At 49.6% G+C, this 22042-nt stretch overlaps 1 protein-coding gene across 1 annotated transcript; it reads right to left on the bottom strand.

Annotated features, from left to right (window-relative positions):
- Positions 1–483: 483 nt before the first annotated feature.
- Positions 484–21414, bottom strand: CSF1R (colony stimulating factor 1 receptor). The gene is made up of 21 exons (XM_075102712.1): positions 21241–21414; positions 16277–16522; positions 15178–15462; positions 14499–14635; positions 13586–13745; positions 12511–12700; positions 11332–11447; positions 10955–11075; positions 10086–10276; positions 9392–9504; positions 7217–7343; positions 6629–6733; positions 6186–6296; positions 5765–5927; positions 5083–5186; positions 4820–4935; positions 3928–4050; positions 3695–3806; positions 3285–3384; positions 2542–2647; positions 484–2060 (listed from the first exon to the last, which is right to left on the bottom strand). Exons 1-21 carry the CDS (start codon positions 21281–21283, stop codon positions 1929–1931), a joined length of 2901 nt encoding a protein of 966 aa, XP_074958813.1. The 5' UTR covers positions 21284–21414; the 3' UTR covers positions 484–1928.
- Between the last annotated feature and the right edge of the window lie 628 nt (positions 21415–22042).

The following is a 22042-nucleotide window of genomic DNA, read 5'->3' as shown; positions in this document are numbered from 1 at the left end:
CCACCTCACCCAAGTGTCAGATAAAATGATTCTGCTACATGTAGCTAAGGTATAGTTCTTGTAAGTGGCAAGAAAGTGGCTTCTGCAGATGGTTGGCTCCCCTGGTCTATCTGCTCTTTTTCTGCAGTTCCCTGCACAGGGCAGCTCCTGAGGTGACTGTTGTAGGAGAGAGTCTGCAGCAGGCACCGGTAACTTCTCTTTGGGAGGTGTTTAGCCTGGGCTGGAGCTCCAGCTGCATCCATGCCCCTGCTAGAAGAGGTTCTGCTGCAGTAGGCTTGAGTCTCTGGACACCAGCGCCCTTCTACCTCTATGCTGCCCTGGGCATTGCACTGCACTTCCCATGCAGGCTGCCTCCACGTTCCTGTCTCAAAACAGTGAGTGCTGGCAGGTGTCCCATCACCACAACTGCAATCGCTCCCATTCTACCTGTGCACAGGGTCTGCTTCATTTTTCCAAATTACAGACAAGCCAGTCAGAGCAAAGTGCTTTAAAAACTTGCTTTTAATAAGTTTTTGCATTACACAGGGTTGAACAGTTTTGAGAACTGGTAATGAGGAGTGTGTCCGAGGAATGGCAGCGCAGTTGCAGGGTGGGAGGATGGGCCAATGCGTCACCCATGCTCTCATCCATTCCCCTCTGAGAATAGTCCTCATTTCATTAAACATCTTTATTCTTTATAATGCTGACAGATAAAAATACATTAGCTTTTTATTTAGTAAGGAAGAATGAATCACATGGTGTTAGCATAAAACCAGGTTTAATATGATCGGAAGTGGCCCACAAGGTAATTGCTCACAGTGTGACAAAGGCCACCTGCCGTACAGTAGTTCTGGCTCGTTGTAGTTCGCCTGAGCCCTGTCAGTGCTTGTACCTGGGATACTGACTCTTTACCCACAGAGTCAGGTGACACACAGAAGGTTCTCTAGCTACTTCCGATAGCTACACAGGACCGGGTGGCTGTGGCATTAGTAACAGATTAGCAAGATGAGAAGTTTAAGGGCATCAGGCCCTAGCTTATGAAAAAAAATGACTGCAGCTGTACTATTAAAAATACATTCAGGAAACTACATATTTGTGACAAAGGCAGTGATTGCTACAGGTTTAATAATTCAGAAGTCTTGTAGGATATGTGTTATGTGGATCATTTCCAGATCTGTTTAAGCTGCCATTCTTTCCTAGGTTGGGATTGTGTTCGGTGCTCACGTAGAAAAGCACTGGTTGCCTCTGTGCTTTACCTGAGAAATAACCAGCCCTCTGTCCTGGTACTGGGGCACAAGTTCACATAACCCTGGGGTTGTCTCCTTGGCTCGCTTCACCTGAACACCCCCTGCAGAAGCATCAGCTGCAGCGAGGTAGACTGCATGTGGAAAGGTAGAGGGTAACACATACTTAATGCTAAGTAAAGGCTTTACCTATATCTAAACACTCAGTCTGCAACATCCAGGGTCAGACTGACAAAGGGAAGAGAGCAGGACCACCAAGAAAGAGGGCTGCTTCTGGTGTGTGGAACAGTTCCAGCTTCAGGACTTAATTCAAGATGTGCTCATAAAACAAGAGTTTAGTCATGTGAGTGACTTTTGGAGATGTCTTACTTGGTTGCAACTTACTTATAAAAAAACTAAAAAAAACAACCACCCCGCAGCCCCCTCTGGGAGGTGAGGAGGCAGGTGACAGGGACCTCTCTGTACCTGGCAGTGATGGAGCGTGTTATCCTAACAACTCTATGCTACACTTGAGATAAGACCTTAGGGCCCCCCCATGGTGAGTCTTGGTTTTGAGTCACTCCAGCGCTATCTTTTCAGTGAGGGACTTCAGGAAGCACATAGAGGAGAGCCAAAGCAGAAGGCATCTGTGTCCTAGGGCAGAGCAGAACCACGTGCTCTGCAGAGCCAGGAAGACAGGGATCTACCCCAGGGTGACGGTACCAGCTAACAGAACTGGTAGTTGTTGCTCTTGAGAAGGGGCTGGCCACTCTGCTCTTGCTCACAGGACTCCTCACAGCAGGCAGAGGTATCACAGCCACTGTCTTCCTCAGCAGTGGAGGGGAGGTTGGTGTAGTCCTTGAAAGCAAAAAAAAACCCCAACCCACCCCAAGTGTGTTTCAGTCCCTTCAATGATGTACAGCACCCGTTTCTGCGCAGATGAGCAGCTGGGGATGCTAACTCAACAGGACCCTTTGCTGTGCCCATGGGATTTTCGTGGAGCTGCAGGACAGCTAGCCATGAGGCAGCATGCCTTTTGTCCAGCTGCACGCCAAATCCAGGGGAATGGAGCAGGGCTGCTGCACTGGTCGTTTCGTTGCTACCCGTATTGCTGCCAAGCAGCTGTGTTTCTTTGTCCAGCCTCCTTTGGTCATGGTGGGGAGTGACTTAACACTTCAGCATGGGGAACTCTGGGTGCCTCTCTATGCTTTCCACCAAAACTAAACTGCTCCCATCAGTTAAAGGTAAGGGACATTCCCAGGAAAGCTGTCCAGGAGCTATGTTTATGTATGGGGAAAGCATGTCTCCCTTCCTGCTTCTCCTCTCCAAAGGTCCTCACCTGCTCCTTATGCGCCTCCAGCTCTTTCTGAATGAAGCAGCCGATCTGGTCGAAGGTAGGTCTCTGGGTGGGCTCCAGGCTCCAGCATGCCTGCATGATGCTGTACCTGCAAAGCCAACAGGGACAGGGTGGTTGGACTGCGCTGCTGCAAAGCCGCTGGAGGGTCTGTGGCCCCAGGCTCCTCCTTGCAGCGCTTTGTATTTCAGGCACACAGTACTGAGCAGTCCCTTATCCTCCTGTCTGTAAAACCTGGGGTGAGTGCATGTGCAGGGCTCCAGGGAAAGGTGAGCACAGAAGTGGACAGAGCAAAGTTCTCTAATATCAACCAGGGGCTTTATGCCTCCAGTACTTTTTTTTTTTTTTGGAAGCATAAACTCATTCCCCTCCTGTACCCCACGCAGGCTTGTCTTCTCACAGTCCTAGCGTCAAAAGTAGCTGACTTAAAAAAAGAAAAATCCACCAAATTCAGGAACATGGATATATAGCGTGAGCTCTCCCATCTTCCTGTCCCTAAACAGGAAATATTGGATGGAGCATCATAACTGACTGCCCCAGGTCTTGCTTTCCTACAGGAGCAAGGAGGAGCATGGTAGGATCCAACCTGAGCCTCAAGGGCAGACACAGCTGGGAGCAGCTGGCAGACCTGTGGCCAAGGTCCCTGTGCCATCGCTCCCTGCAGCCCCCGCATGCGGCGGCTCCAGCCACCCTGTCACCGGTGTGTGCATCTCGGCACATCCACTCACATTTCCAAGGGAGCAAAGTCAGGCCTGGCCATCTGGTATCCCTGCTTCACCATTCTGTAGAACTTGCTGTTCACCACCATGCCAGGATATGGACTTTTACCTGTGACAGTAACAGGAGCAGAAGTGGCTTTCGGATCAGAGGCTTTAACACTCCAGCTTTGTGGGGTGAGCAGAGGCAGCCTGGAGCACTGCCTGAGCCAGGGCTGCTCCTTCTCAGGGAGTTCTGAGTTAAAGCAAATAATCCAGGATCCGTTGGTTTTAATGGTCCCTCTGGAAGCATGACAGTGTTTGATGGCCTGGATAAAACCTAGATTTTTGTCAACCTTCCGCCTTGGAAACTTTGCCACAGAGACATTAGGGCAGTGGTAAGCCATGGAAAACAAAAGAGGTTTACAAGCTCACTTTCTTACCAAGGGAGAAGATCTCCCAGAGAAGGATGCCATAAGACCACACATCGCTCTGCACTGTGTAAATGCAGTCGAAGATGCTCTCTGGGGCCATCCATTTCACGGGCAGTCGGGCCTGGAAGAGCAAAGAGTCCTGCAGACCGGGACAAGCTGGCAGCTTACACTATACACTGTCCTTTGTACTCCAGCTGCACCCTACCCTTGTACCCACTCTTGTCCCCATTTTAGTTACTTACATTGCCTTTTACAACGTAGTTTGAGTCATTCATGATATCACGCGCCAGGCCAAAGTCACAAATCTTGGCTATTCGTCCATCTGATATGAGTACGTTCCTGGCTGCTAAGTCACGGTGGATGCACTGGGGGGAAGAGAGTGCAACTGAGACCCAGCCAACATCCCCCAGCAGTCCCAGCTAGTTCCCTACAGCCCAGGCCTTTCACCAAAACACCACTTATGGGGCAAAGGGAATATGTACTGCTTGAAAACCCTGTGTAAGAGGCACTATGTCAGGTACAAGGAGTATGGGCTTGCTTTCAACCACTTCATTTGCAGTGCTAAGACACTGTGACATTTTTTGCTGTGTCCTTTAATCATTCACGGGACTCTCATCTTCCCCATGGGAGGAGGCTCAGGGCCAGGGGCTGTTGACACTGTGCCCTCGTCTCTGGAACAGTCATACAGTTACTCTGATACTCCAGATGAGCTAGCCTTGGCAGACAGCTCAACGGCCACTTTCAGTTCCTTGTCCTTGGGGCAGTGGGGAAGCTGCCAAAGTGAGAAAGCTTCGCATCAAAGTTCCTGACCTCATGTAAAAGCTGGGGACAAAATGTTGAGACTAACACAATGCACAGCCCTGGGTTCCCCCCGTAACGCTGCCCTGCCGTGATGGCCTGCCTGGAGCCCATGGGAGACAAAGGCTCTGAAGGGAACACCAGTCACTGTGGCCTAGCGTGTCTGAACCCGACAAATGGAGCAGAGAGGCCTGTTTCCAGCAGCAGCTTGCTTGAGCTTGGCCACCCCATCCAAAAACATCCCATGCCTCATGCAGACAGGATGGCTGGTGCCTGCTGGCTAGACTGGTGTTTCCCAGATGGGGTGCTGGCCACAGTTGTCCCCTTGGCACTCACGTTCTTTGATGCGAGGAATGCCATGCCCTGGGCCACCTGGCTGGAGAACTGTAGCAGGTCAGAGAGATTGAGGGGACGGAGGTCCTCCCTGGTTTCATCATCTTCTGAGCTTTTCCCTGAAATTCAAAGCAAAGTTTTAGAGTTGCTGCAGACCTGGTGAATAATGCAAGCTATGTTGTATCCAGGTTCCCTGGGGCCAAACCAGACAGGATCACCAGAATAAAGAAATCATAAAAAAACCCAGAAATAAACCTTTAACTCACCCCTGACTTGCGCAGAATCTGATGATGCTGAAGATGACGATGATGACGACACAGGTCTCATTTCAACATACGTTTCCAAACCCTGGCTTGAAAAGCCACTGTCACTGAGTCAGAAGCAGCAGAGATGGACACAGGCTGTTAGCAACCCTCCAGCAGTCCCTGCTGCCCTTCTCCACATCCACTGAGAGAAAAAACTACACCCCTTCCTGCAGGAAGTGGCTTAGCTGGAGGCTTAAGGGCAAAGGAAAAGTCAACATCGAGGCTGATTCAGAAAGGGGATGTAGGTGACCTGTGGTTTGGGGCTCCAAGTTCTGCTCCCCTTTTGTCGAGGGACTGCCCTTGGCTGATGGGGAGCACTTAGCCTCTTGTCCTAGAGAACCCATGTGCCCAAGAGTGTGGGAAACCAGAAAGTTCTGATTCCAGATTGTGGGAGGGCAGACTGGATTGAAACCTGGATTTATTGTGGGATATTTAACAACTGCTGTCAAAGACTTTGAAAAACATTTAACTGTAACCAAGTCTAAACACATGCAACCCCAGTGGCTTTTATGTCCTAGTATTCTGCAAGTCCCCCGACCTTCAGCCTTAATCTCTCCCCTGCACAGCCCTCGGCACACTTCTCCCAGCAAGCACCCAGGCCCTGCATTGCTCAGCCCTGGGGCCACCAGAGCTCTGCTTTTACCTCCGGATGTATTTCTTCTCTAGGTCAATGTTTTTGTAATCAGCAGTGCTGTCTAAAGAGGTGTCCAGGGTAGAATCCTGGATAATTATGGATTCAGCCTTCTTCCGCAGGAAATTCAGCAGATCTCCATAGCGACAGTACTCGGTGATGACAAGGATTGGGCCTGGGAGAGAGGCAAAAGCATTCATTAGGAAGTGATGTTACTGTGACCTGTCCTGAGGATTGCCTTCCCTGGGAGGGGGAGCAGAACCCACATGGCACATAAGCATGTCTGAAATGGCCAGCCCACAGGCCCTTGAGAAGTTACACGTTCAAAAAAGACCACCGAGCTCAACAGCTATCTCCGTTGTGAGACTGAGGAGAGGTAACAGCCTCAGAGAAGTAGGCCACGGGCAGGGTAACCGGGGCTGTGAAATCCTACCTCCATAGGTACATGCTCCCAGCAGGTTAACAATGTTCTCGTGGTGACCCAAGTGACTCATGATCTTTAGCTCAGACATGAGAGCCTCCTGCTCATCTGTGTCTGCCGTTGCTGCAGGACAAGAGGAAAAGGGCTGTGTGAAGGAGTGAGCAAGAGACAAGGAAGACGTGATGGGGGAGGACAGAAAAAGTTGTAGACAGAGAGATGGAACAAAAGGAAGAGACACACTCAGAGAGGAAATTGTGCCCTCTATCTGTGTCTCTGGCCACATGTGTCCGCAAAGGTGACAGCAGTGTGATTCCAGCACCCAGTCCTTAACACAGAAACATCTGAAAAGGTAGATGTTGCAGCCTGGGAGCAGTAACACATGTGGTGAACACATGCTACATCCTGCCCAAAGGAGCCTGGGGGATTTCAGCCTTTGCAAGTTGCTCTGGGCTTACACTTCAGCATCTTCACAGCCACTTTGAGTACCGAATCTTCTTTGCCCAGCCCAAAAGCGGTGGCTTCTACCACTTTTCCAAAAGCTCCTGCTCCAAGAGTTTTTCCTGCAGAGGGGAAAAAAAAATGCTTATGTTTTATAGAAAGAGATTGAGCAGTTGTCCTGCACACAGCCTTGAGGAGGATATCTGGTGGGTGGGGATTCCTGCTAAGCCCAGTCAAGATGACACATCCCTTAGTCAAGAGCTGGTTAATGTCTAAGGGGAACTCTACTGTGAGCAAAGATGGTATGAAAGAGGCCATGTCCAAACATGGGCTCACAAGCTCTCTGCCTTCAGAATGACCCCAGATGCAAGAGGAGGGACGTGATCCTCTCAACCTTCCTTGGAGCAATGGAGGGCTGGAGGGAGGTGTACCCTAGCATTTGCCACCCTGCGTGGAAGAGGCAGCAAGGCCTGATTAAGGATGTTGCTGTAATGTCTGGATGCAGCTTCAGATGTTGCCCAGTGGCTTTGGCTCTGTCCCTTGGAGCATTTCAGTTCTGTGGTGAGCTGCATGCCACCAGGCAAGCTGCAAGGAAGGTTTCTTACCAAACTGGAGGTTATTCCTGGGAAACTCCCATTTTTCATTGTATGGCAGCTGAGTGGGATCAATAAAGATGTAGTTATTCCCTTCACAGGCCTCAATGATCTTCCACCGCACCTGGTACTTGGGTTTCTGTAAGAAAGAAACTGCAGTTATTCAATGTTCCTCAAGTCCTGAGGGTTCCCCAGTCCCAGCATGCACCCTAGCTCTCACCCTGCAGGCACAGAGGGAAGATTTATGTTTCAGCCTGTCAAATATTTCTTGCTTTGAACCTGGACTGAGTGAGAGAGGCTTTGTCTGTACAGCCTGGTCCTTTTGCTCTTACGAAGTCCCCCCAAGTCATCACACATGACGGAGGGAGGCTCTCCTGCCTCTTTCACTTAAAGTAGCCCATTGCCCTCACTTGGGATGGCAGAGCTGGGAGAACCAGCATGTCCCACCAGACCAGTAGCTGAGCTGTGCCCAGCTGGTGCCAGAGGAAGGTGTCCCTGCTGTGTCTCTTTCCTTGGTACCCTGGGTTGCTGAGCACAGCAGAACAGAGGAGCTGGCCCAGCCCTGCTTCCCTGACAGGGGAAAAAAAATATTGAGAAAGAGAAGTAAGAATTTCTCTTTTCCATGAATCTCATTGCAGAGGTAACCAGACAAGGACAGAGAGAAGCAGTGCTGGAGCCCATGGGCAGAGGCAGTTGCCAGCTTGTGCTGGGTGTTGTCATTCATGTTGAGAGGGACAGGGAGCCAGGCTGGAGGCACAAATACAGAGAAAGGCAGTGAAATAGCTTGGCACGAGAATAGTATTCGTGGCCTTTGCTCCTCTACAAGGAGACAGGCAAGGACCTGCAACCGGAGCGGCAAAGGTGGCCGCAGGTCCACCAGGACAGACACAGGGAAGCATGGGTCATGCCTGTGATGAGTCACCTCCTGTCCCAGCACTGAAATGTTTCTCCTCACCACTTCCCCTGGAGAGTTGCAGAGATGGACGCAGTGTATGGGTAGATGCTCAAAGCTAGGTTAGCACAAGCATGAGGGACCATAACTGAGGCAAACAGGTCTGCAGTTTTGATGCAAAGCATCTGTTTGCTTTCTCCACACCCCCCCACCCCCCACCCCGCTTTTTTTCTTTGCCTGAGAGTTGAACATCCATGCCCATGCAGGGTGCTGAAAAAGGCCCAGGCGGGATGCTCCAAGCAGCACAGTTCCTGGTGGAAGTCCCTCATAAAGAATGCACTCAGTTTATTTGCTGTTACCTGCTCCCAGAGGGTGAGAATTGCTGCTTTCTGCTCCAGAATTCACCTAGCATTGCAGTAATTAGCCATGGCTCAAGAATAAGATTTTTTATAAAAAAGTCCTGCTTCTTTTGGGCTTGCAAGGCCTTCCTAAAAGCTATTTCTTCAGAGCTATACTTACACAATCATCCACCCCTCTCTCTCTGGACTACTGGCCAAAGACAGCTCTGCCTAAAAAGCTGTAGTCGCTTGTTTGGGAGAGGGCTCTGCTGGATCTTCTGACAGCCAGCACCAGAACTTTGCTGCAATATTTGCAGCCTTGATGGGCTGTCAAAAGAAGAGTGCCAAAAAGAGAGCTGAAAACCAGCAGATTTTCACCCACTGATGAAGCAGAGGTGGCTACTGATTGATACAGTTTATGGAAACAACCGAGAAGGAATCCAAATGCTGAAAATGAGTCTTGCAGAGAAAATAGGCCAAGTTCTTATATAAAAATAGTGACCAAGTCTTCCTGGAGACAAACGCCTTCTAACATCATCCCATTTCCCCATAAAGACAGCTTTTTATAAAGCAGGAAGAGGAATTAAAAAGTAGGTGCAAGTTGCAAACCACTTTGTATTCCTCCTTAATTCACTCCGTAGATTCATGATGACCAGAGCAAAACCAGCTGCAACTGACAGCACAGAGCAAGCACATTTTTGTGGCGCCAAGGAATAACACACTGACCTCTGGGCTACAGGACAGAGGTACCAGGGTGGGAGAAGGGTTAACACACTGTCCATGAACCTTGCCCTGCAGCAGGAAAGTCCTGGCGTGGTTGGGAGGCAATGGAGATGAGGGAGGTAGCTTGCCTGGTACCTCCAAGCAGAATGCTTCCTGCCTGTGGCTGCCAGCAGAGGCAGGGTGAGCTGAGGCTGGGCAGGCCTTATGGCCTTGCTATGCAACAGGGAATCTGACCTGATTGTACTTGTAGAGGAGGAAGAGGAGTAGAAGGAGCAGCAGGACCGATGTGCCTATGCAGGTGGAGAGGACGGGGCTGAAGAGCTTGTTTGGAGGGGCCATGACACTTCCTGAAGGAGCAAAAAACCAGGGATGAGTAAAACACTCCTGTTTCAATCCCATCTCTTGGAGAATTTTGCCCAGCTCTTCACTTCGGTTTCCCCTGTATGCAACACAACCCAGCACTGGCCTCAGAGACACCCAAAACAGCTGCTGGGAACTGAGGCAAGTTCTTGATGCCAAACTCAATGCTGCAATGGTTCCCCCCATGCACCCCAATTTCCACAGAGAGCACCAGGTGCTAGGTCAGACTGGGGACCAAGATCTGTGCAGCAAGAACAGGCCCATCAAAAGATGCAGCCCCTGGGCTCCAGTGGGCTGAGCAACAGCTGGCTGTGCTGCAAGTCCTGCAGTTATAAGGTGTTCAGGGTGTGGGTCAGACTTTGGCACTAGGCTATGCCCATCCAGCAGTTCCCACGTGGCTTCTAGGACTGGCAAATGCCAAAGCCTCCCACCTTCTGTGAAGATAGATGGCTTGTAGAATCTATTGCATGTCCCTTGAAAGACAGTAGGGATATATGTATAGGAAGATGGTCCCCCAAGATCCCCCAGGTTCTCCCCTACTCCGCCAAGCTACCAGTTTTTATCTTACTGGTGATGGTGAGTGAGTGAAACATGTCAGAAGCATTCCCCTCTCTGTTAATGGCCACACAGCAGAAGGTGAAATTGGCACCCAGCTCCTGGAATGGGACAACACTCTCCACCTCCACCCCTTGGATGGGCAGCACGTTCACTACCTGTGGACTGGAGTCATTCAGTAGCAACCTATAGTCCTCGTTGTATCTGCAGAGACATCAAGCAGGACAGGATGAGTGTTCCTCTGCAGCACAGATGCTCGTAAGTGAATTGGTGCCTGATTTAGACTAGAGGAGACACTGGGAATTAGCCTTTCAGCTCTATGAGGCATGTTACTGCCTGGTTAAAAGGCATGTTCCTGAACACCAAAGCCCTGTATAGATCGAGCTTTAACTGCCTTTATATGGCTAGAGCGGTGGCAGCAGTTCCCTTCTTGAATGGGGCTGGTACTAAGACACAACCACACCCGTCGGGCAGCTGCAGTTGCCTCCCACTGCACTGTAGCTCAGTAAGCCTGTGCTCTGCAGAACCGCAGACCTGTGGAGATCCCAGAAAAATGACTAGGAAGAGGCAGGTTGTAGCTCTACAGCAACCTACACCAGAGAACTTTTCCAAGGGACCCACATGTTTCTTGGAAAAGCATTGGGAGAACGTGAACCACAGGTGGCTGAACTCTTTACGCTCAAGACTTTAGGAATAGTACCTGTCCCCTCTCCTCAGACAGTCCCCAAGAACCTCTTTTTTTAGCAGGGCAACATCCCTGTTGCTATTACTGAACAGGCTCTGCTATATTGCCTGTAAGCAAGCACACATGGTGCTGCTCAGCAAACATCAGCATAGCAAGTGCACACCTTGGAGGTGCTCAGTCTCCTGGGCATTTCTTACCTGTCAGAGTGAATGGGGCACTGGTACCACTCAATGCGTGGGGCAGGGTAGCCGATGGCCATGCATTGAAGGATGCTGGAGTCATTGGCTGGCACCTTGATTTTGCAGGCCCTTGGAGGAGCTGTTGGGGAAGGCAGATAAACAGTGAGTGCTTTTCCTCTGGTCACAGCATATTCCCTGTGCTCTGATTTACTTTCTGTGTGTGCACTGGGAACCCCCATGCTGTGTATAGGTTTGGGCTGGGTCCTAGATACAGTCTGGTTGTGTGTCCTGTGGGCATGGGGCTGGAAGCACCCTGGTACCCCACCCTACTTGCTGCCAGCTGGGCAGCAGCCCCAGGGTAAAAAAACACCAAACAGGCAATGCCAGGCACTTACATTTCACAGAGATACTGAAGGTAACTGATGCATTGGACTCATTGTTGAGAGCATAAAATGTATAGAGACCTCCCTCTCCTTCCTGCAGGCGGTTCAGGAAGAGTGTGTTGTTATACCTGCTCACAGAGAGAGAGTAAACACCATGAAGAAAGCTGTGCTGAGGAAACTCAAGCACTCACACAGTCTTTGCTCAGCGGGATGCTGCCACTTCCTGTGCCCTGGAGTGGGTGAATACTTCCCAGCACTAATCCCAGCGCACCAGGGAATCTGCTACTTGCTTCTTCAGGGGAAGCAGGGAGGGTCTGATCTTCATTAGAGAAAAGACCTTTTGCCACCAAGCCCACAGCACTTCTGAAAGGCTACAGGAGGGTGAATGCTCAGAAAGGAGAGTTTAACATCTAAATGATTCCCTTTGAAGGGCAAGAGGATGCTGGTCCTCCTGCCTTTGAGAGAATGAGTTATTCCTCCCATTTCTTAGCCCACCAAGTCATGGCCCCTAGTGCCCACTCCCCTCTGCCCCTAGCCCATTTCTCAGATCCCAATGCAAGAAAGAGTTTGCCCTAAAACCATCACGCTTGCTGAGTGGCAGTTCCTCCTGTAGATTATTTTGCGTTTCTAAGAAAATGAAAGGGGAATTGCCAAAACTCCCTCTCAAATGGAATGATTGTCTTTCAGCATCATTTTGGCCTCAGTTGGCTGGAGGCTTTGGAAGAGCAGGGCTGTGGCCTCCACTAGGTTTTATCCACATAACTGTGTTTCTGGCTGCTCTTGACATGGGGCATACACTGCCACTCAGTACATACACTCTCCAGACTGCAGAGAATGGGACAGGTCTGAGGAGCAGTGAGGGGATTCAGGTTTTTGTACTGTTCAATCACCCCTGCAATTTATTCCTGCAAGGAAAATGCGAATTTGAACAACCAGACCCCAATCATGTCAGAGATTTCCACAAGGTTTTCTAAAGAGAAGGCTGCCAAGGTAGGCAGAGGTGGTGTCCTCCTTGACCTGATCAGACCCACCCACTGTGGTTTGCTAATAATACTGGAAAGAGAAGATAGGCAGAAGTTCTCTTTAAAAACAGAGCAATTTCTGTGAACCAGTAGCATGAGGTCTGCCTGTCTCACAAGGAAAGCATTGCTAGAAACATGCCATGGCCAGTGTAGAAGAGATAGCACATACCAGTTGTTTCCAGACGTCATTTGGCCCTTGAATGTGGTACTCCCAGAGTTCTTCAAGGGGTTCGTGTGCTCCCAGCCCCAGTTGATAAGTTTTGGGTAAGCCTTAATGTGGACCTGCAGCTCCCGAGTCTCCCCCAAAGCAACATCCTGGCTGGTGGCTTGCACTGGGATCAGGAACACATAACCTCTCTCTGCAGGACGGAGGAGAGCATGACCATCAGCAGGCATGTCCAGAGACCTGAAACAAGCTTATACTAGCTTCATAAATGTACCATTACTGGAAGGGGCAGCTGGGAGGCTGAAGGAAGGAATGAGGCATTCCACAGATTGCATTGCCAAAGGAGTACTTTTAAGTTGATTCTTTGTCATGGCAGCTTGGATTACACTCTGCCTGAGGAAAGCTAGAAAATCTTAAATAACTCTCATGGGAAAAGAGGTTTTGCTTGCCATATCCTAATAAATGATGAGTCTAAAATGGTATCTCCCAATTGTCCATAGATTACATGCCCCTTTGCTAAACTCCTGGCTTCTCACTTGGAAAAATCTCAGACCAAGGCCTGTTTCTGAGCTGTGGTATGCAGCAGCTTTGGGGTCATCAGCAAGCCCCAGCCTACAAGCTGTGAGGATGAATTTTCCATCTTGAGATACAGACAAGTGTATAATAGACCTGAATGCCCTTATGTGGATCTGTTACTGGAAGAGACAAAGATCCATACTCTGCTCACATGGCTTGCCTTTCCTTCCAGCCAGCCTTTTCTGGTCTTCAGCATAAAGTTGCCCCCTTCTTTTTTTGTTTTAAAGCTGTTTGTAATCACACAGAAACTTTGTAAACACACAGAAGAGCTTTCCAATTTTTCATCCAGAACCCAAAAAATGTCCTCCTGCTCCTCAAGATGTGAAGGGAACACCAGTTCCTTTCCTAGCATCTCCATAGTTCTCATGTGACCCTTTAGGCACAAGCAAAGATGACATTTCCAACAACAAAACTAGGAATAAGATGGAGGCAGAAGCAGCAAACACTCCGGACTAGATGTGATTCAGCCCACACCTTCCTCATCTTTTGGGGAAGCACTCACCTACTACCTGAAGCATTGTCGAGGCATTCCTGAATCCTGCTGAATTGTTAGCTATACAAGTGTATTTCCCACTATCTTCCATGGTCACTGCTGGAACGGACAGGGTGTCACTGATGAAGTAGTTCTCATTTTCAAAGCTAGGGTTTTTGGTTCTCCTGACCTGTCAGGAAGGGAGAGAACATCAGGCACTTCCTTGGAAGGGCAGAGGATGGAACTGAATATTTACAACAAGCATACCCACCCCCTCCTGTTCTGGGTTACTGAACTTTGTTCTAGAGCCCCTGTCACTGAAAGCCACCTGTGTGGAGACAGAGAGGCATATTAAACCTAACTATTCAGGGCAGATTTCCACAGCAGTTAGGGTTATAGGTGTTGTCAGCCTTCTGACTGCAAGTTGGCCTTACACTCTGTAATCCAAACATATCTTGTACATTATTTCAACTCCTTAATAAAGGCATCAGATATAACAAGGACTTCAAGCAAACCTTGTCTAGCAGTTAAAAGTCAGCACAACAGAGATTTTGAAATGCATTCCCTTTCTTCACCCGTATCTTTTTTTTGGGGGGAACTGTGTGTCCTGAACATGTTTGCTGCTTTATGAGCCCTGGTAGAGACGGGTGGGAAAACGTTGCCTTAGTAGGTGCTGTAGCTCCTGCTCAATGAACTCAGCTGAAACATACTTCCCTTCTCTCTTGCAGCAAGATCCTCACAATGGGCAGGTGTTTCTTAACCCTGTGCAGCCCAAGGAAAGGATGGCCATATTGAGATTTCTACAGCTTGTTTGCATAGCTGCTTTGGTTGGACAGTTCAAGGCTTTGCTGTGGGTGGCTTGGGTCTGGCCAGTTCTCACCACCCTATGTCCCCCAGTTCCCAGGAAAGCCCTATACTCCATACTTGAAGCTGCACAACTTACGCTTTTTGCTGCCGTCACCCATCTGATGTCATACTTGTGGGAAGGAGCAATTACTCTGCAAGTGACTTCGAAAGGTTCACCCACAATTCGTACATGGTCTATAGGGTCCATCATCACTGATACAGGCTTCTCTAGCGCTACACAAAGGCAAGCAGGGAAAGAGTCAACATCAGCTGGCCCAGTGACCCCATGTGCTTTGGAGGCTCTCCAGGGCCTGGCTACCTTCTCCTTTCCATCCTTTTCTGTCCCTTTACCCCCAGCCTCCTCCTTCCCTAGGATCATCACTCATTTTTGTGCACATGCCTATGGGAGGCAGTACAGGTCAGGGAGAGCACAGCAGCCAGCACTGTGGGTTGAAAGGGAAGGGGAACCTTCTGCCATGGTTATAATCTGAGCATCAGGGCCTGAGGACTTGAAAAACATCAGGGAAATAAGTGCATTCTTTTCTGTTCTGTGTAATGCCTGCAAAGATTTGAACACTGCTGAACCTCAGAAGACCCACCTAAAGGAGCCAATTTGCCAGAAGCTGATGGAATTTTGCCTCCATTAAACACCCTTTAAAATTGCAGGTTCAGAAGGTCTTTCCTACCACTGGTGAGGAGCTTTTCCTTAACTATCTACTGTGGCCAGGTTAGCTATTGCTGTCTCCCTGAGGACAGCAGCAATCCCAATCCTTTACCTTCTTCCACAATCAGCTTTATTCTTGATGAAGTCTCTGTTTTTCCATTTATCACTGCTTGGCATTGGTAAGAACCCTTCTGCTTGCTTTGCACATTGTATAGTGTTATTCCTTTCTCAGTACTGAAAGAATAGTTGGTCCCAGGTGACAGAGGAGAGGCATCATCCCTTATCAGTGTCACGTTGGATCCGTACTCAGGGGCTGTGATGAGGCAGGGGAACTCGGCATTACCACCTTTGGTCACGAGGATCCGGAAAGTTGGGATGTACCACACATTTTTGGGATCTGCAGAGGAGACAAGGTAGGCCAGAGAATGCGATCAGAAAATGCATTGAAGCTGAGAAACACATTCCAGCAAAGGCAAGTCTCCAGCATTGCTGCCCAGTGGGAGTTCGACGCTAGGGCAGCCCTGCTCAACTCCTGCCTGACTCAGCCTCCAAAAACTCACACTACAAGCCCAATTCCAGCTAAGGCGCTTAAGGAGAACACAGCAATCAACTCATAAATGTACATAGGTAAGAGAGACTGAGAAGTATGCTTACCTCTAATAAAACTTTTCACCATGGCGTTAGTTTTATTTATCAGGCCTTTAGCTTCCCTGTCCCGGACAATTATCTCTGGTACAAGGGAAGGGGTGAACTCAAGTGGTGGAGCTACCACAGAATAACTTCCTCCGGGGTAAAAGAATATTTGGGGTTCAGGTCAGGTTATGAGGATGTGATTCATGTGACTTTCTCTTACCTGAGGTACTAGCAATATAGCGCTCTGATTTCCAGATCTCACTGCTCATTACAACACCAAACAAACTTCCATTCCTTTTATTTCCAGGGAGGGAAGCCAAGGTAAATGGAGAGGTCCCGGCTATTCAGCTGTGTATGAGATGTAGGTGCTCTGTACTCTACCCCAGTTCTTCAGCCACAGGCCCCACTGTATGTGGGCTTAGATGGTTGTGGGTGAGCCACTGCCCCAGTAGGAGCCTGCACTGCTCCCCCAAACACACACACACAACCACAGCCACAGAAATGACCGGTATAATGGCTGCACTCGCTGAAAGGAGGCCGTTCTGCCAGCATATGTAGGAAGAGGGAAGCATGGTTACCTCGCACAAACAGATGCACAGTTGCAATGCCCTTGTCATTGCTGTTGACATAAGCACACTTATAGGTGCCTGTATCCCTGTAAGTGGCCTTGGGAATACTGAGCGTGCTGCTGTTGTGGTTGCTGAATGTATTCTTTTGGCTTTGCCATTCAACTTCTGACTCTCCTGAGCAGTGCAAGATGACTGGATCACCCGTGTTGACAACCAGAGCATGGAGGTCAGGGCTGATCACTGGGGATGCTGAGCCTACAAAGGAAAAAGAGAAAGAGTGAAAATGCAAACATGATCCCTAATGATGCTCTGTTGGGGTTCACACTGCTGAGCATGGAGTAGCTCAACATCAGGAAGAGGCTGGGTTTGGGATTCAAACTGGCTTTTTGGCTTGTGTCACTCTGGCCATTCTCCATCCCACCACACCAGTATCACACACATCAGGCCTGAGAACTGAAAAGCTTCTGCAGAGCAGAAGGTCAGTGCATGCCTCATGGGAAGGCTGGCTTTTTGGTTGCTGGGCAGTGGATTTTGAAGGACACCTGCTTATGCCTTATCATCGAGTCAAACAGTGTGTATTCCTTGCAGATACTATCAAAAAATCATGAAGTAAGTGAGCATCATTATTCATATTTGGGGGTGGGAAACTGAGGCACAGAAAAACTAAATGACTCATGAAAGCTCGTAGCTGCAGATCACACAGGCCATGCTGACACTGGCATTGCAACCCAGCTGGATTTCTGATGCCATCTCTGCTTTGTAGATGGCTTCTCTGCTGGCTGAATAAAGGGGAACCAGGGTCCCACTCCAGCCCTTAGCATTAGAGGGAAATATTTTTTCCCTGTTTTGCCTCATCAGCGAGTTCTTTGAGTCACCACCTATATTTAGGGTGGGGGGGAAGTGAGAAATGAATCAGTGCCGCGGGGCTAGGGAAGAAGCGGTACTGCCACCCCCACGCCAGGCCTTCGGGGAGGACAGGAAACACATTGCAAATGGCTATCTGTGCTTGGGGGGCTCTGCACCACCTCCAGCCCCTATCCAGGGCTATTCTCCCACTTCTGCTTTCCTTCCCAGTTGCTAGCCCATCCTCACATCTTAAAGGGACACACACCCAGGTTCAAATAATAGTAAGCAGAACGGTAGCTGCCCAACTTATTGATTTGTTGCTCTTAGAAGAGGTCACTGCAGACAGTGCTCCTCCTGGGTGGTGGCAGCAGAAACAAGGGCAGAGTTTGGTCTTGTGATGTTTCAGACTCTGCAGCAGAGTGCTCTGGACTCACAGGAGCTCTTTAATTGAAAAATTTGTTGTCCAAATGAACATAAAACCCCCTAACTCATCAGGAGGTGGGAGAGGGCAAAACACCCTATAATGGCACGATTAGTCCAGCCACACTTATATATCCTTCAAGGGAAAGGGGAGCAGTGGCCAGATGTTACAGCCCTTGTTGCAGAGAGGGTAGAAGAGAAGGCTGCTTATGGTCATGGGTAGTAAAGACCATTTAATGCAGATCTGTTCCTAGGTGCTGCCTTGAACGCTGTCCCTGCAACACAGCCAGCAGAAGCAGCATGCACCCATCCTCATCCACCCCTGCTCACAGCTCATTTGGTGAGGAAAACTGTGTCAAAGGTACAAACATGTGTCCTCTGCTACTGGCTGTGCTCAGGGCTGTAACACCAGAGCCTGTCCATCAGAGCTCAAAGAGCATCATTTAATCAGTCCTGGGTTGATGCATCCTTCTGTGCAATGAAGCGTTGAGAATACAAGACTTGAGGCCCTGTAGAGCATTGCTGGTGAGTGACAATGATGCAGTTGCCCAGGGGAAACCCAAACAAGGCCTGGATCAAACTCACTGGCCCTGGGGAAAGAAGCAGAAGACAGGGAGCTTCGGAGCATGGAATATTTGACATTTTATCTTCCCCCGTCCCCCCCTTTTTTTTCTTTATGTTTTTATCTTTCTGTGGAAACAGGAAAAGTCTCATTTATTCCCAGAGTGCAGAAAAACATATCCCAGCATCCTTTGCAAAGCAACATTTTCCACATATCTGAGATACGATGTTCCTCCCTCTTTGCTGAACTGTGTTTTCTAGCAGCATTTAAAAGCAACAGAAATGTGTTACTCTCAATGACTGGATGCTTTTTCCTCACCTGCTCTCTGCTTTAGCTACCTCTCCATATCCAAGGCTTCGGCACCATTTGATGGGAAAGCCAAGCTCTTTGACTTAGAGTGGCCTTCAAACTGGCTCAGGGAAAGACCATGTTATAACGGGTTTGGCCACATATCCTTGGTTTGGCCACAGCAGGAAGACACAAAAAACAGAGTCATGCCACATTTTGTTGTCATCAACTTCCAGTTACTACTGAGATGCTATGGCCAGGAAAGGTTCAGGGTGGGTGCTCTCCATAACAGTGAAGAAGCCAGCAGCCTTCAGGCTATCACTGGAGTCTCCTGTCAGTGGTACAACAACCACACAATTTGGGGTGAGGACAAACGGGGCACAGACATTAAATGCAGGACAATGCCAGGTGAAGGCCACCCAAGCATCCACTTCTTTGTGTGTGCTGGGGGATGAGTCAGATCAGCGGGTCCTTTTCCAGAATGGGGAAGCAGAGCTGCTGGGGGAGGCTTTGTCCCTGCTGACCAGTGTGCAATCTTGCACGAAGCCCGAGGATGTCTCTCTGCTCTTCTCCTGCAGCTTCCGCAGCATTGCTGGTAACTGCTGGCCAAAGGTTTTACCACACTTGGGTTGTGTAACCATGACCTCTAGTTACAGCTGCAGGCTCTGTCCCTGCCACTTCCATGCCAGCCAAAACATTAGTTTCCTCTGCTAAGGGTTTGGAAATGGTGAAGAAGGAGAAGTGAAGGCTAATAAGACAGAGAGGCTCAAGAACCTTACCACAGAAGCCAGTCATCAGGACCTTGACTTGGCCCCAGGGAATAACTAGGTTAAGGTCTGGCCCTGGGAGGGACCCATACCAGGTCTGAGCTCCCCTTGCTCCCTCCTCAACAATGGGAGGGAAAAGCTTGGTTTCTGAGGACTCCTTCCCCAGAGTGCAGGCAGGGGATGGGGAAAAGGGTGTGTATCACATATCTGCTTGGGGCTTCTACCTCAGAGGTTTAGGTTCATTCACAACAAGAAAACAAAATAAACCTCAGAGAGACTTCTCAAGATGGCCAAGAACACAAATGTGAGCTGATCAGGTTTCAAATCCTTCTTCTGCTTGATCCGAAGCTAGGATTTGAGCCCCTGACACTCCCCCAGCAAGAGCCCAGACCACAATATTTGTACATCATCTGCCCTGGGTACTCACATAAGATACACTTGCAAACCAAGAGGTAGGAGAAGGAATTCAGGCTCTGGCTCCAGCTTGAGGCTATTGTTTTGGACAACCTTGGCATGTTTCAGCTTTGTGCTGCAGATGGCCAACAGTGACGGTACTCAGACAAATATGTGTCTAACACCCTGACATGACAGACAGTGCTTGACAAGGATATCACAGCTGGTGACCTTCATTGCCCAGTGCCTCAAGCAACTTTTTGAGAGATTCTGACAGATATCATCATGATCTCTTGCAAATCTACATGAGATCTGCCTAGTCCCTATCATCTTAAAAGAAAAACCATAAGAAGTTAACAACCCTGCAGCCTTCAGAACCCAGTTCCCAGCACAGGATACCTGGAAAAAGCTTGCTCAGCACGTCAAAGACATGACTTGAAGCGAAAAAGCATGCAGTGCAACAGCAAGAGGACGCAAATTTCCTGGGCTGAAAATATCAACACAGTAGTGGCTCAAGAGGCATACACTGCCTCCCTGTTAAATGCTGAATGCTTTACCCCCTAGATTGCCCCCTTGCAGGGGGCACGTCCCACCATAGTCTCATCATGTGGGGAGCAAGCTCAAAAGGATAACGAAGGAAAGTGTCACACAAGATCCAAGAAGCTGACAGCACTTAAGACATAAGATTAGTAATACTGGTTTCTGTCTGATTGCAAGCCTCAAAACAGGCCAAGTGACTCTTTCTTGAGGCTAATGGGTTATCACCTTTTGGCCATCCCCGTAGCCTCAAAAGCCAGGTGTCTTCACTTTTCCCTTCTTGGCTGCCACATTTCTGTTTCCATCACAAGGTCTAACATACCCTATTGTATATGCCAACACCACCAGAAAACAGCAGTCCTCAGACATCTCCAGCCAGGCACAAAGTGCATTGGAAGGTGCTGATGCAGCCAGCTTTCCCAACTCTTTCACCTGCAGGCCAAGCATCTCCATCTCTTGCTTCATTTGGGCAAAGGGTTATTTCAGAAGCTGCTGAACCTCTCCTTCCTCCTAACCCCTGCCCAGACCCAAACAGTGGAAAGTTTCCCTTTCCTATCTCCCCACTGCGGAGACTCTTCCTCTGCTATGTACACCTTTCCATACCCCTTGGCCTTATCCTGGCAGTGCTGCAGGCAGCCAACAGCTAGCCCTCAGCACAGCTGGCTCCAGCACCACAGATTAGCAACACACCCTCCTCCCACTGTTGTCCTCCCTCTATAATGACAGCTAGTTCTGGATGGTCTTCAGGAAGCTGCTACAGCCAAATCTGCAGTAAAAGACAAGCCAGTGTCTCTTCCTTGCTGTGCCATGGAGCAGACTTCCTCTTGCCTGTTCCCTGCCCATGCCAAGGCTCCTTGAACCTGTCCACAGCAGCAGTGCCTCCTTCATGAAACAGCCTCCAGAAGCAGGGACCATCCCAGCCCACAGCAGGCTTTTGGTAGACACAACTGGGAGCCCAGCTTCACCCTCCACCACCAGGAGCCAAGGGCCCATAAGTCCAGCTTCAGCACTGCCCCAGCCCCACTGAGACTGTCACTCCTTCTCACCCGAGAAGGGAAAAAGCACTTACACCAGACACCCAGGAAACTCATAACATCCCAAACCTGCCCCAGAGCAACAAGGAGACACTGTAGAGCTTTGGGGAGGGCCAGTAGACCTACCATGCCAGACGCCAGCAAGCAGCAGGAGGAGGGCAGGACCCATGTCCCCACGGACCACAGAGCCCCCAGTATGGAGCAGGGATGCAGCCGAAGGATCCTCTCAGGCAGTGAGCACCTCTCCTTGCAGGCACCGTCCCCAGCTCTCCCTCGGCAGGAGCTTCTCCTTTCTGAGTTGACCACAAGTTAAGAAATTCCTTTTTTTTGTTTGTTTTTGAAATGGGAGGGAAAGAATAGAAAACGATGCTTTGAGACGTCACTGGTGACAAACCTCCTTAGCAGAGGTGGGGCCATACACGCACCCCGCTGCGGGGCGCACCCTCCTCCCTCAGGGAGGGCTTCAGCCCCAGACCTCTCCCCAGGGCTGGCAGGGGCCACTACATCATGCCGCGGTTCAGAACAATCCCAATGTGCTGTGGCTTCTGCCACCCGGTTCCCCAGAGACTTCTATACTCTTTCTTCTTGCTTGGGGACACAAAGAGCCTAGCTGGGACCTGCCTTTATGGCAAGTGACTCCATTTTACCTCAGCAGGACAAGTTTTACCTCAGGCCCAGTGGATCTTCCTGGCTTTGGGTCCTGGGGTCCTACACAAGAACATGGCTGACTCCCTCACAACAGGCCCACAAAGATGATTCAGCCTAGGGCAGCTCCCAGATGGGAAAACACCTGTGAAGATGACAAATTAGTCTGTTTTAACCAAAAGCATGATCCCTGGTGCAGAGAGGGGTTCTGTGGCCACACAGGTTCACCCCCAAGCCCCACTCCAGCACCATACACAGGCAGGGTTGAGTCCAGCCAGCTGCA

The sequence above is a fragment of the Phalacrocorax aristotelis genome, chromosome 8 (assembly GCF_949628215.1).
Source record: "Phalacrocorax aristotelis chromosome 8, bGulAri2.1, whole genome shotgun sequence".
Classification (NCBI taxonomy): Eukaryota; Metazoa; Chordata; class Aves; order Suliformes; family Phalacrocoracidae; genus Phalacrocorax; species Phalacrocorax aristotelis.
This window is presented reverse-complemented; position numbering and strand designations above follow the sequence as displayed.

Bases quoted from the DNA above. Each gene is read 5' to 3' on its own strand.
- CSF1R (XM_075102712.1), bottom strand. From the start codon at position 21,283: ATGGGTCCTGCCCTCCTCCTGCTGCTTGCTGGCGTCTGGCATG. The intron at 15,463-16,276 runs GTAACCATGCTT...TCTCCTCTGCAG, and splicing joins TGTGCATCTGTTTGTGCGAG to ATCCCAAAAATGTGTGGTAC. The intron at 4,051-4,819 runs GTGAGTGCCAAG...TCTTCCCCCCAG, and splicing joins CATTCCTCGCATCAAAGAAC to TGCATCCACCGTGACTTAGC.